The sequence below is a fragment of the Oncorhynchus nerka genome, linkage group LG7 (assembly GCF_034236695.1).
Source record: "Oncorhynchus nerka isolate Pitt River linkage group LG7, Oner_Uvic_2.0, whole genome shotgun sequence".
NCBI classification, from domain to species: Eukaryota; Metazoa; Chordata; class Actinopteri; order Salmoniformes; family Salmonidae; genus Oncorhynchus; species Oncorhynchus nerka.
Window position 1 is genome coordinate 67,183,177 of NC_088402.1, and position 14,412 is coordinate 67,197,588.

General features: G+C 47.9%; 1 protein-coding gene across 4 annotated transcripts in view; it reads left to right on the plus strand.

Annotated features, from left to right (window-relative positions):
- LOC115132246 (E3 ubiquitin-protein ligase MIB2-like) overlaps positions 1–8,328 on the plus strand; it is an 84,883-nt gene extending 76,555 nt beyond the window's left edge. For all 4 annotated transcript variants that reach the window (XM_065020765.1, XM_065020766.1, XM_029664683.1 and 1 more), the window contains 5 exons: positions 1,676–1,951; positions 2,980–3,158; positions 4,461–4,654; positions 4,868–4,933; positions 5,134–8,328. In XM_065020765.1, coding sequence (XP_064876837.1) covers positions 1,676–1,951; positions 2,980–3,158; positions 4,461–4,654; positions 4,868–4,933; positions 5,134–5,366 — 948 coding nt within the window. In that variant the 3' untranslated portion in view covers positions 5,367–8,328. The remainder of the gene's footprint in view (positions 1–1,675; positions 1,952–2,979; positions 3,159–4,460; positions 4,655–4,867; positions 4,934–5,133) is intronic.
- The last annotated feature ends 6,084 nt before the right edge of the window (positions 8,329–14,412 follow it).

The following is a 14,412-nucleotide window of genomic DNA, read 5'->3' on the forward strand; positions in this document are numbered from 1 at the left end:
CGCCTGAAAGTACCAAGTTCATCTGTACAAACAATAGTACGCAAGTATAAACACCATTGGACCACGCAGCTGTCATACTGCTCAGGAAGGAGACGCATTCTGTGTCCTAGAGATGAATGTACTTTGGTGTGAAAAGTGCAAGTGAATCCCAGAACAACAGCAAAGGACCTTGTGAAGATGCTGTAGGAAACAGGAACAAAGTATCTATATCCACAGTAAAACAAGTCCTATATCAACATAACCTGAATGGCCGCTCAGCAAGGAAGAAGCCACTGCTCCAAAATCGTCATAAAAAAAGCCAGACTACGGTTTGTAACTGCACATGGGGACAAAGATCGTACTTTTTGGAGAAATGTCCTCTGGTCTGATGAAACAAAAATAGTGATGACCATCATAATGACAATCATTATGTTTGAGGAAAAAGGGGGAGGCTTGCAAGCTGAAGAACACCTACCAACTGTGAAGCACTGGGGTGGCAGCATCATGTTGTGCAGGTGCTTTGCTGCAGGAGGGACTGGTGCACTTCACAAAATTGATGGCATCATGAGGGAGGAAAATGTATGTGGATATATTGAAGCAACATCTCAAGACATCAGTCAGGAAGTTAAAGCTCGGTCGTAAATTTGTCTTCCAAATGGACATTGGCCCCAAGCATACTTCCAAGGTTGTGGCAAAATGACTTAAGGACAACAAAGTCGAGGTATTGGAGTGGCCATCACAAAGCCCTGACCTCAATCCTATAGAACATTTGTGGGCAGAACTAAAAAAGCATGTGCGAGCAAGGAGGCCTACAAACCTGACTCAGTTACTTACACCATCTCTGCCTTGAGGAATGGGCCAAAATTCACCCAACTTATTGTGGGAAGCTTGTGGAAGGCTACCTGAAACATTTGACCCGAAGTTAAAATGTTTTAAAGGCAATGCTACTAGATATTATTTGAGTGTATGTAAACTTCTGACCCACTGGGAATGGGATGAGAGAAATAAAAGCTGAAATAAATCATTCTCTAATATTATTCTGACATTTCACATTCTTAAAATAAAGTTGTGCTCCTAACTGACCTAAGACAGGGAATTTGTGCTTTTTTTAAACTTCCAACTGCAACTGTATGTATATCCCCTTCGCTCTCTGCTCCTCAGCATTATGAAGGAGACCTCCCCCTGGTGGCTGTTAACAGTTATTACATAGTTGGTTGTGGAGCAGCTAGAAGGGTTGTTTCCATGTAACACCTTCAAGGACTTGTTGGCTTAAATTGAAGTTTCCAAGAAACTTTCCAAACAGCATTCTTCAGAACTGGGACAGAAATTCCAAAGTATAACATTGCAAGTACTAGAACAAAACAAAATAAAATACTTTTTTTGAAACAACAGTGGATAGAAATCAGTTTCAGTGCCCACATTTGTTTAAAATCAGGTCAATCAGTGAGGTACAACACAATATGGACACAACAGCACAGCAAAATAGTTACAGATACCAAGCAGTCACAGGACAGCTACGTAAAAAGCAAATGCTTGCAATGTAACATTGGTACCTAGAGTCTTCCAAAAAAGGAAAAATGATAACCAACACCCAAAGATGGCCAACAAGGTTATATTCAATGCAGTTGTACCTTTTTAAGCTTCAAAACGTAGATCCCAACTAACTTTCTCTCACCCCTCACCCACCCTCTCACAGGGCCGCTGTGACGTCAACATCCGCAACAACCGCAACCAGACGCCGCTGCAACTGGCGGTGACGCAGGGTCACGGGGACCTGGTGCAGCTGCTAGTGGTCGAGGGCGCGGACGTCAATGTGGAGGACGAGGATGGGGACACGGCCATGCACGTCGCACTCAGCCGCCCGCAGCTGGCCAACGCCACGCTCACCCCCGCCACCACCAGCACCACGACCACCACGCAGGAGAGAGGAGAGGGGGGTCCGGGCTCGTCATCATCCTCGCTGTACTGTCAGGTAAGACTGTGAGGAAGGGTGTGATTTTTCTTGATTCATGAGTGGTGCAGGAGAAATGATGCAAAAAAGACGTGACCGGAAGAGAAGGGGAGACCAAAATAAGGGAGAGACCTAGTTTTGAATGAGACATTAAATCATTAATGATCCTTACACTATTAGGCTACCTAATCATCTTCCCTAGCTTCAAATAGGCACAATCACTCCTCGCCTCTCAATTGTCATACACAGGTCTGTTTTAAAAAATGTGTTCCTTCTGTTAGCTAGGTCGGTTAATGCAAACCATCAGCATTGTGTTCTAGCAGCTGCTGCCACTGGCACAGCCAAAAGGGATTCAGCACAACCCCAAACACTGCAGCGCTCAAACAATGCTGGCCATCCGCCAAGCCATTTTAGATAGGGGTTAACTCACACTGTACATAAGGTGGCTAGTCTAAGTACCATGTATTCACATTGTCAGCAAAGGAGGGGAGTTCTAGATTTGATTGGATTTGGGCTCGTATTTCTCCAGCTGGGGTGCATTGGGTTTAGTGACATCACTCCCTTGCTGTAATATAGTCTGTACGAGGACCAGACATCCCCTTTGCATTTTTAATTTTTTTAAATTGTAAACTAGGCAAGTCAGTTCAGAACAAATTCTTATTTTCAATGACTGCCTAGGAACAGTGGGTTAACTGCCCCAGATTTTTACCTTGTCTGCTCGGGGATTCGATCTTGCAACCTTTCGGTTACTACAGTAGTTCAACGCTCTAACCACTAGGCTACAGGTAGTAAACAGGTGGGCAGCTTGCATCTGATGTGCCGCTGATTACTAGAAGAGTATTGCTTAATTGATACTAATTAGCAATTACTCGTTTTTCGTGTCATCTGACATCCTCAGTAATCTTGTTGTGGTTGTTGTACACTGTACTTTCTGTCTGACTCTCTCTCATATCCTGTGAGTGCAGCTTTGACTCTCATGTGATTCCTTTAATTTACAAGAATAAAGGCTTGCCAGAACTCAACTCTCCTCCTCCCTCCCTCCTGTGTAGCTGAGCAGCTCGGGGCTGATGGGTAACACGGAGCTGAGCGTGGGTGCAGCCATTGCCTGTTTCCTGGCACAGGAGGGCGCCAACATCAACTACGCTAACCACAAGGGCAAGAGCCCGCTGGACCTGGTAGCTGACACAGCCGTGCTGCAGCTCATCAAGAGCTTCTCTGAGAAGCAGCGGTATGTACAACTACTGACTGACTGGCTGGCTGGCTGTATGGTCCTTAATGGTTCTACTATTATAACAGCATTTTTTACACTCATTGCTATGAAGGGTCAGCCTGGAGATTAAGGCCCTAATCAGACATACAGTGGCAAGGAAAAGTATGTGAACCCTTTGGAAATACCTGGATTTCTGCATAAATTGGTCATAACATTTAGATCACAACAATAGACAAACACGGTCTGCTTAAACTAATAACACACAAACAATTATACATTTCATGTCTTTATTGAACACACCGTGCAAACATTCACAGTGCAGTGTGGGAAAAGTACGGTATGTGAACCCTTGTATTTGGTTGACCCTCCTTTGGCAGCAATAACCTCAACCAAACGTTTTCTGTAGTTGCAGATCAGACCTGCAGAACAGTCAGGGGGAATTTTGGAACATTCCTTTTTTTTTTACTGTTTCAGTTCAGCAATATTCTTGGGATGTCTTGTGTAAACTGCTCTCTTGAGGTCACTTCAGAAGGTGTATTTTCTTCTGTAGAAGCCATTCTGTTGTTGATTTACTTCTGTATTTTGGGTCATTGTCCTGTTGCATCACCTAACTTCTGCTGAGCTTCAATTGGGGGACAAATAGCCTTACTTTCTCCTGCAAAATGTCTTGATAAACTTTGGAATTCATTTTTCCGTCGATGATAGCAAGCTGTCCAGGCCCTGAGAGAGCAAAGCAGCCCAAAACCATGATGCTCCCTCCACCATAGTTTACAGTTGGGATGAGGTTTTGATGTTGGTGTGCTGTGCATTTTTTTTCTCCACACATAGTGTTGTGTGTTCCTTCCAAACAACTCAATTTTAGTTTCATCTGTCCACAGAATATTTTGCCAGTAGCACTGTGGAATATCCAGGTGCACTTTCGCAAACTTCAGACATGCAGCAATGGGTTTAGAGATACTTCTTTAACCCTAGTCATTAGCCTAGGGGTTCACGTACTTTTTACAACCTACACTGTGAATGTTTAAATTATGTATTAAATAAAGACAAAGAAAATGCAATAATGTGTGTGTTATTAGTTTAAGCACACTGTTTGCGTATTGTTGTGATTTAGATGAAGATCAGATCAAATTTGATGAACAATTTATGCAGAAACCCAGGTCATTTCAAGGGGTTCACATACTTTTTCTTTGCCACTGTAAATGGGCTTTAACATAAGTGGAAAAGATGAGAACAAATAACTAACCAAAACAAAGATAAGAGAACAAATCCTATCGTACACTATGTGTACCAATCAGTCTTTTCATCCATCCGTTCCTCCAGGTTGCAGCGGCTGCAGGCCATCACGTGCGGCACGTCACTGAGCAGCACCAGCCTGCGGCGGGTCCACACCACGCCCAATACCATGACTAACCTGGCCATGCCCGTCCTGCCGGGGCCCAGCGAGTGTCTCATCTGCTCCGAGCTGGCGCTGCTCGTCCTCTTCTGCCCCTGCCAGCACAGCGTCGCCTGCGAAGGTAGATGGTGTGTGTGTGTCCGTGCAAGAAAGAATGTTGGTGGGGCAGCTGGAGCATTAAGACTAGTCCTGGACTAAAATGTATCCATTGGAAGTGGTTTTAGTCCAGGACTAGGTTTAATCCGTTTCTAAGAAACCGGCCTTTGGCTTTCCCACAAGATCTTGATGTTTGGGATCTGAAGTAACTCCTTGTGCCTCTCCCTAATCTCTCCAGAGTGTGGTCATCGAATGAAGAAATGCATCAAATGCCAGGTCACGATCACCAAGAAAATAAGACAAGGTAATGATACCACAGATGAGTAGAAGCCCTTTCTTGTTTTCTGATGTGTGTCGGTGAGGGGCATTGGTAGTAATTGATAAATAGAAGCTACAACATAAATAGATGTCCTGATAATACTAGTACAGATCACAATACCTTTTAGTGGAGTGTGATGTTAAATGGTGAAGTGAATGACATGTATCCCCCTCCTCTCACTCCAGACCAGACAGAGGTGGACTGCAGCCCGGACTCGGAGCAGCACAACCTGCTGGAGCAGCTACAGTCACGCTACCGCCAGATGGAGGAGCGTATCACCTGCCCCATCTGCATCGACAACCACATCAAGCTGGTCTTTCAGTGCGGCCACGCCTCCTGCATCGACTGCAGCGCCGCCCTCAAGACATGCCCCATCTGCAGGCAGACCATCCGCGAGCGCATTCAGCTCTTCGTCTGACCCAGGCCCCCGTCCTCCGCCTCCTTTCTTCCCCCCACCCCCCATGAAGTGGCCCAGGGGTGGTCAGCTTGTTGCCCGTTTTCTGCTGGTGTCCGTTAGTCGGTCAGTCTGCGTCTCAGTCCTTTGGGATAAGCCACTTGCTCATCCATCCTGGCTCAGCCGCTGCGCTTTGTTGTGTTCTGTTTCATGAAGTTGCACCAGGGGTGTAATTATTACGCAGATTCTGTTGCAAAACGTTTTGCCACAGAAACTGTTTACTCCAAACAGAAAAACACAAATTAGAGTTTCTATTGGGCAAATTCAGGTAGGTCCCTCTGTGTTTCGTTCCATTTGCTTTGTTTGCTTCCATTTTGTTCTTAAAGAGTAAACGGTTTCCGTAATGAATACACCCCAGGGTTTCCAGCAGTGTCACATAGCTGGATATGGTCATACTGACTAGATTTCGTTTTTTTTGTTGCCCATTTCTGCATGGGAAAAAATCCATCCACTACCCCTGAAAGGCTCTGCAATGCTTTCTCCGTGGCCCCCAGTAACCAGCAGCCACAGCCGGTTACATCAGGAGGAGGTGGTTGTGCCGCAAGCTCCACTCATATTGGTGAACAAGGAGGATGTCCCTACGAACCAGGGAGGATGTCCATCTGAATAGGCCCTCACCTGTGCTGCTCTAAGAGGATGTCTGTTATTCCCCATTTGATTGCACCCCGTTTGCCTGTCTTACCTCCCCTGTTTACAAGGCTGCAGAGAACAGTCCATCTCCCTGTCTTGAATCCTGTGTATTATGTTTGCTCTCCTTCATATGAAGCCGTTTGTAATAAGTGTTAGTCTCCAGAGGGTGATGGTATAACTAAAGGCTCCTCTGTATAGCCCCTCCCGCTTGCCGTACATGCGTAAGAGGAAAATACACACTATATGCATGAGTACATGCATATTCTAAGCTGAAGACTTTGTTGTGGATTTGGTTACATGTGTTTTAAGAGTACCCGTAATTAGTACTGAGTTATTCATGTCTGAAGGTGTTTCTATTTAGCTAAAGTCATATTATTTTTGGTGTTTGATCTGAAAAAAAAGGATTTCTGCTGTAATTTCACCCAAGCCTATGTCCTTCTCTACTCAGGGTCCTGATTCATTGAAACACTTCTAGTATCAAAAGGGTTGTGGAATGTTTTGTTTTTGTCAAACGTTTTTACATTAGAGCCTTCTGACAATTTGGTGTGCATTTACTAAGGGACTTGTAGATATCTGGTAAAACAACAGCTTGGACTGTTTTATAGCAGAGTAGACGTGTAGATGAGTTCACTTCAGCCCAACATACATTTCTTGCTTTTGGTATGAAATGAATGTTGAAATACACCATAATAGAGAGAGGTTTGTGTGTTGCTTTAAAAGAAAGGAAATACTTATTTGTCTGCTGTCGCAGTGGCAGTGCAAGTCATTTTCCTTGTACCATCACCCAGATCCCTATTGTTCTTTGTAGATTTGTATAAAAAGCATGAACGAAGCCCTGTGTCTGTTGTTGTCTGAACCTGAGCGCCTCTGTCCGTCTCCTCAGCGTGTAGCGTAACGTTGTACTGCCCAGCAAGTGCGTTAGCTGCCCATCCGCTTGCTAGCATCATCACATTCAGCCTCAGACAGGGCTCAGCCAATTGGGTGGTGCAGAAAGGTTTGTCATTGAATTTAGGTCAACTTTGGACTCTTGCGGACAGAATTACCTTTGATTTCTGGAAGCCTTGGTGTCCTTTGGATAGAGGAAGATGACTCCTCCAATACAGAACAGAAAGGATTATTGGTCAATCGAGGTGGTTAAACTTCTATAAAAGCTGAGCCAGAAAAATTATGTATATGCTTGTTCTTTATTTTGTCACAATGTGGACTTTTGGCAGCCTTTGGACTCTTGTAATGTATTTTTTTCTCAAACAGTAAACATTGAATTCGATATGGCAACAAAAAAAGTGGAACTGTACATCTTTAGTTACGTGTCTCGCATCATATTCAGCCTACTTAGAAGAAACCCTCCCCAGTCTGTTTGGCAAAGCATTTTGGATTGTACATCATCCTTTATTTTTTGGTTTGTTTTCCAAAGGGCTTATGTGTTTTTAAAAAATGATCTATTTGATTTTTCTATTGTAAACTTCCATTGACAGGGGTTTGTAGATCCCAGCTTTCGGTAAGCCAATTAAGATGTACATTTTGAATGTTAGAAAAAATGTAACCTGTCTTACTCTGCCTTTTTGTGGAAAGGTTGTAAAGATGTGAGAGAGGGCACAAGTGGGGGAAAGTAAGGTTTACTCTAAGAAGTACTACTACACCATTGCCAAATCTTTAAAAGGATGTGCACAGGACTGCACAGCCTAGTTCATCTAGATATAATGCTCTAGCCATTATCAATGTTTTGAAATAATTGGGAGCCACAATAGTGCTATTCAATGTTGATTTTGTCTCAAACTATCATAGCTATGTACTATTTGGGCAAAAGAGCAAGAGCATATTGTGAGTATGCTATGGAGTTTGGAAAACAGGCTGTAGGGTACTAAAAAAGTAGTGCACTACATGGGGAATAGGGTGTCATGAGACTGCACCCATTCCCTCTTTCCCAGCTTCTCCATGACAACTGATATTAAAGAAGAAAAATTGGAGCCAAAACGTTATAATTTTAATTAATCGAGAGAGTCTTTATGATCATTAAAGATTGTCATCTGGTGTCCGACATTGGGTCATGTGAGTATTCTCTGTACACAGGTAAAAACAATTATTTAGGAGAGCCAGGAGGTTAGGAAATGTACTACTAGAGGTTTGCTATGAGAACTACATATACTATTTAAGCAAGAAATGTTACTATTTGTGTGTCCAGCACTTGGAGTTGTGATGTTGGCCTTACTGTCCATTCCTCCAACGTTGACGTGTTTGTTCAGTTGTATTCTGTCCGAAAATATTTTGCAATAAATATGGAACTGTTTTATAAGTATTTGGTGTTCTGCGCTTAATCAGTCACTGTCTCCTCCCAACATGTACAGTGCATTCGGAAAGTATTCAGACCCCTTGAATTGTTCAAAAATGTGTCATGTATTTTTTCTCAATCTACACACAATACCCCATAATGAAAAGCAAAAACTTAAAAAAAAAAAAAATTGCACGAAAAAAAAGGAAATCACATTTACATAAGTATTCAAACCCTTTACTCAGTACTTTGTTGAAGCACCTTTGGCAGCGATTACAGCCTCAAGTCTTCTTGGGTATGATGCTACAAACTTGGCACACCTGTATTTGGGGAGTTTCTCTCAAGCTCCGTCAGGTTGGATGGGGAATGTCGCTGCACAGCTATTTTCAGGTCTCCAGAGATGTTCGATCAGGTTCAAGCCCGAGCTCTGGCTGGGCCACTCAAGGACATTCAGAGACTTGTCCCAAAGCCACTCCTGCATTGTCTTGGCTGTGTGCTTTGGGTCGTTGTCCTGTTGGAAGGTTAACCTTTTCCCGTCTGAGCACTCTGGAGCAGGTTTTCATCAAGGATCTCTCTCCATCACAGGCTTCATTAGGAAATGCATCAATGGCATTGTCCCCACAGTGAAGGTTCACTGCTTCCCCCAATCAAAAGCCCTGGATTAACACAGAGGTTGGTGCTAAAATAAAGGACAGCCCTGTGTGTGGTAGCCCTATCAAAGCTAACTCCTAGGCTACTGCTGAGGACACAAACAAGTACAAGAAGTCCCGCTACGACCTCTGGAGAGCCACCAAACAAGCAAAAGGACAATAGGAACCAGGTGGAATCCTATTACACAGGCTCTGACGCTCACAGCATGTGGCAGAGGCTACGTTCTATTACGGATTACAAAGGAAGACCCAGCCATGATCTGCCAAACTATGCCTCACTACCAGACGAATTCAATGCATTTTATGCACACTTCGACAAAAATAACACCAGGGCCAAGCATGAGGGCCCCCCGAACTCGCTCTTCGAGGCCAGCGTCCACTACATAAAGAAAATAATGTACTTTTTACTTCATACATTTTCCGACACTCAAAAGCACTTGTTACATTTCGAATGCTTAGCAGGACAGGAAAATGGTCCAATTCACACTTATCAAGAGAACATGTGTGGTCATCACTACTGCCTCTGATCATAGCCCGGTCGTGGCTTTTTTATGCGTCAGGTCATTCATCCGCATGAAATGCCTGGGTGGAAACGTGGTTAGTGTAGTAGGTGTTTTTTGTTGTTGTTGATGTGACGTCATTGCGTCCAGCCGTTTATATCGACAATATATTTAAATGAGAACGCGCCTATTTTCTATTCAAACGTTCTAAATGGAAAGATAGCTACTGATTGAGATAGGTGGGTATCCACCACAAACTGCTGTAGCCTACTCAGAAATTAAGCGTGGGACACCCTCACCTGTTTCGATCAATCAGAGAAGACAGAGAGGAAGAGGTAGAGGCAGGCCTAACTCGGCGGGAAATCTATCTCCCTCCAGCAGGTGGCGTTTTATCGCCCACCGAGCAAGGAGTTTTTAAATGGAGGTCAGTCATTGTGTGTCGAATTTGGTCAACAAAAAATTGAATGGCTTATTTTACTACGTGAGGTTTATTTGATTGAATATACGTTTCGTAATGCTTAGGTTATGAGTGTACGGATATAAGTAGGACACGTGACATCCCCGCAACTTTAAGAAAAAAACACTTTATATCCGAGATGGCTATGCACATTCCTGGCATGAGGCTTATAGCATAACATTTCTCCATCGAATAAAGGCGGTTGACGTCAACAACCCTCAATGAATATTCAAACAACTATTACATAATTGCATGTATCCACCAATCCAATGAAAGAATAGGAGGGAGCTAAGCATCCTGCCATGCCACTTTGTGGACGATGCCTAGCATTGTTAGGACATTGAATCTCATGAGGGACAACTTTAATTAGCAACTTTTCAACAACTTAATACTTTTTAGTTACTTTGCAACAACTTAGCATGTTAGCTAACCCATCCCCTAACCTTAACCCTTCTCATAACCTTAACACCTAGCTAAAGAGGTGGCTAGCTAGCCAGGTAGCTAGAATTCGTAAACATACGTTCTGCAAATTCTTAACATATAATGGGTGCTGGACATCCACAAATTAAAAGGAGTGTATCGGATTTACTTAGAGAATAATACGAAATGCTCTGAGACCAGGTTGAGATGGCAGTGTAATGACCTGACTAGATCATAAATGAACAATTGTCCAGACAGAGGCTTGAGTTTGCGAATTGAGGGTTTATTAAACCAACTTTACACAGGCTACTGTTTGGGCCGTAGCACACGCCAAATAGATGACAGATAACCCACAAGCCAATCGTGACCTTCTCTTGTGAAGCCCAGACGTAAGAGAGAGAGAACAAAGGCTGAACCTGGTCTTAACTTCCAATGCCCAACCCCCCTCCACGCCACTCCGCCAACCACCAGGATGCCCGGCATCAGAACATTCCAGGCATTCCCGTGATTGGCAGATAGCAGGTTGATTGACATGTCGGACCCCGCGAACACCGGGTACTGGTCAGTACAACACAACCACCTCCTAGCCTAGCACATAACACACAGCTGTCTGTGCGGGTCGCTACACAGCCCCCCCACCACAAAGTCCCTCGTCCCTGAGGGAACAAACAAAGTCTCTGAAGCGACCCGGAGGTCTCCTTTGCCTGCGTGGCCGTGATGGTCGCAGAGTGCCCCTCTGGGAACCAGGGGATGAAGGCAGGGATATGGGGGACAAGGAAGCGGGAACGGGTAATACAGTCCGTGGCTCTGGGGAACCACGCGGTGACACAGGGGGGGAGACAGGGGGAGTGGGCTGTCTGGAGCCTTGTCTGCGGCACCTGAGGGTGGGTGCCTGGAGAAGCCCTGACGGAGACGGCGCAGTGTTTTTGTGACCCCAAAGTGTCCAGTCCCCACCCCCCCATGAGTACTCTGGAGCACAGCCTCCCGCAATGCTTTTGGGACCACCACCTGCCACCTCTCCTCTCCCGTAGCTGACTCCTTCCATGCCCGCTGTAGCACGCCGTCAGCCAGCCGCAGTCTCTCAAACTTCGACCACAACCCTTTGGTCGCGAGTGAGAGCGCTGTCACCTCTACCCATGGTGGCCTCACCTGCGCCTCTACCCACTGTAGCACTGGCTGTAGGTCTGTGTCCCGTCCCTGCTGCTGCCGCCATTCAGCCACGTCGACAGTCTGCAGCTCACAGCAGACAGGCCCGCTCGCCCGACACACTGTGGCACAGACACCCTCCTCTGCCCGCAGCTCTCTCTCCCGTCCCTCTCTCCGTTCACAGTGGCGGCAGCCGTCTGCAGTACAGGGCCGACGGGACATGGCGTCGGCGTTGGAGTGGCGTGCCCCTGCCCTGTGCACCACCGTGAAGTCATACGGCTGAAGCTCCTCCAACCAGCGTGCCACCTGCCCCTCTGGCTCTCTGAAAGACATGAGCCACTGGAGAGCAGAGTGGTCAGTCCTTACAGTAAAGGGCAGACCACCCAGGTAGTACTTGAAGTGTTTGACGGAAGCCACAACAGCCAAGAGCTCCCGCCGGGTGACACAGTAGCGGCGCTTATGTTTGTCAAATGTTTTGCTGAAGTACGCCACCACTCTCTCCCCTCTGGCCCCACCTGGGCCAGCACCCCACCCATGCCCACATTGCTCGCGTCTGTGTCCAGGATAAAGGGCAAGGTGAGGTCAGGGGGCGAGCACGGGGCCTCGATCAGTGCACGTTTGAGGGTGTTGAACGCCTCCTCACACTCCACTGTCCAAGTGAAAGCCTTGTCCTTCGGCAGCAGGCGGTTCAGTGGAGCAGCAACGCTTGAGAAGCCCCGTACAAACCTCCTGTAGTACGAGGCCAGGCCCAGGAAGCTCTTCAGCTGACGCTGGTCGGTGGGGGTGGGCCAGTCTCTGACAGCCCCTACCTTGTCCTCCATGGTGCTGATCCCCTCCTTCCCCACTCGGTGGCCCAAGAAGGACACCTCTCTCCTCATGAAGTGGCACTTCTCGGGGTGGAGCTTCAGACCTGCGGCAGCCACCCTCTCCAGCACACGCCGTAGCGCCCCAGGGCTGACTGGAATGAGCTGCCATGGGCCAGGATGTCATCGAGGTATACCAGACACTGCTGTCGGGGGATGCCATCCAGCACCCTGTCCATCAAACGCTCAAAAGTAGCTGGAGCGTTGCACAGGCCAAAGCACAGGACCTTGAACTGCCAGTGTCCTCTGTTAGTGGAGAACGCAGTTTTGGCTCTGGCCTCTGGGGAGAGGGGCACCTGCCAGTAGCCGCTGCGGAGGTCTAGTGAGGAGAACCAGGAGGACCCCCTAACCAGGTCCAGCGACTCATCGATACGTGGTATGGGGTATGAGTCCTTCCTGGTTACCTCATTCAGCCGCCTGTAGTCCGCACAGAACCTCAGCTTGCCCCCCTTCTTCAGAACCATGACGACTGGCGCCGCCCAGGGGCTGTCTGAGGGCTCAATGAAGTCTGCCCGCTGCATCTCCAACACAGCCTTGTCTGCCGCCTCCTGGCGTGCCAGCGGGATACGGCGGGGACGCATCTTGATGGGTCGAGCATCACCTGTGTCGATCTCATGCTGCACCAGATGGGTCTGACCCACCTCTTCCTCACTCAACGCAAAGCTGTCTCTGAATTCAAACAGCAACTGCCACAACCGTTCCTGTTGCTCGGGGTCAAGACCAACACAGTTCCTCCCCCATATCTCCCTCACTGCAGACAGTGTCCTCTCCTCTCCCATCTGGGGTAGCTGGGCTGGGGGGGTGCGGCCCGGGCTCACAGAGGGCTGTGTCATGGAGGTAGCTGGGGGAATGTAACACACCGCCGTAGGTGACAGGGGACTGGGGAAAAGTCACACACAGCTGTGGGGGAGGGGGCGCAGCCATGAGTCTCTGCTGCTTTAACTGTTGGAGTAAAGGGTTTGTTGGGTTGAGTGAATGTGACATTAGGGGGGGCCATGGTGACTTCCGTCCCTCCCTGGAAGCTCAGTGTGCCCCTATTTAGGTCTAACTGGCAGCCTGTGCTCCTAAGAAAGTCCAACCCCAGGATACAAGGGTCCTGCACAGCCGCCACCCACACAGGATGACGCACAGTCCTGCCCCCTACTGTCAGAGTCATTATTCCCTTCCCTTTCATGGGTGCCAGCTCACCTGTGACTGTGCGGAGCTGCACAGTTGTAGGCTCACACTGAGTCCAACCTGGCACAATATCTGGCCTCACCAGGGTTACTGTGGACCCAGTGTCCACCAGGGCACCCCCTCCACAGTGACAGGGACATGACAAAAGTCCCCAACACAGGTCCGGCCCACCACAACAACAGGCTCCATCCGCTTGCCCTCGTCTGCTTCTGGGGGAAGTGGAGCCTTGCTTCCCCGTCTGTGCCGGTGGGCTCCTCCTGAAGATGATGGTGGTTGGGATAGAAAGCCAGGGGTCCGCACTACCCGGTCTATGCGGACCCCGAGCCGTTTCCCTGAGCTCTGGGGGACATGGGGCAATCTCGGCGCAGATGGCCTGGCTGGCCACAACCCCAGCAGACCCTGGGACCAGGGCTTGTGTTTCGTGCCGCCTGTAGCGACACAGCCCGAATGAGTTCTATCATTTCGGCCACCCAAGCAGGCTTTTCCGGCTCCGGGCTGCTCTGCCCCCCAGCTCGCACAGAGGGTGTGTCTCCCTGCACCCCCACCAGAGCCCCAGCTGAAGCCCCAGCCCACACCAGCTCCCTCTCCAAAGCCATCTCCAAGGCTGTCTGCAATGACTCAGGATGAGCCAGCTGGGTCTGTATGCGCAGCTCCGTAGGGGAGAGCGCCTGTATGAACTGGTCCCGTGCTAGCTCGCTCTGCACGGAGGGGGGGCATGTGAGCATATGCCCGCCGAGAGAGGCTCTCAATGTCATTAGCTAGCACCCGTAGAGGCTCTCCAGGCTGCCTGCGTCTATTACTCAGTTCGGAGCGCAGTAGCCCGGGCTGTACACACTGTCCATAGCGCCTCCTCAGTGCTCCCACTAGAGCACCATAATCATGCCTGTCCTCGGGGCTAA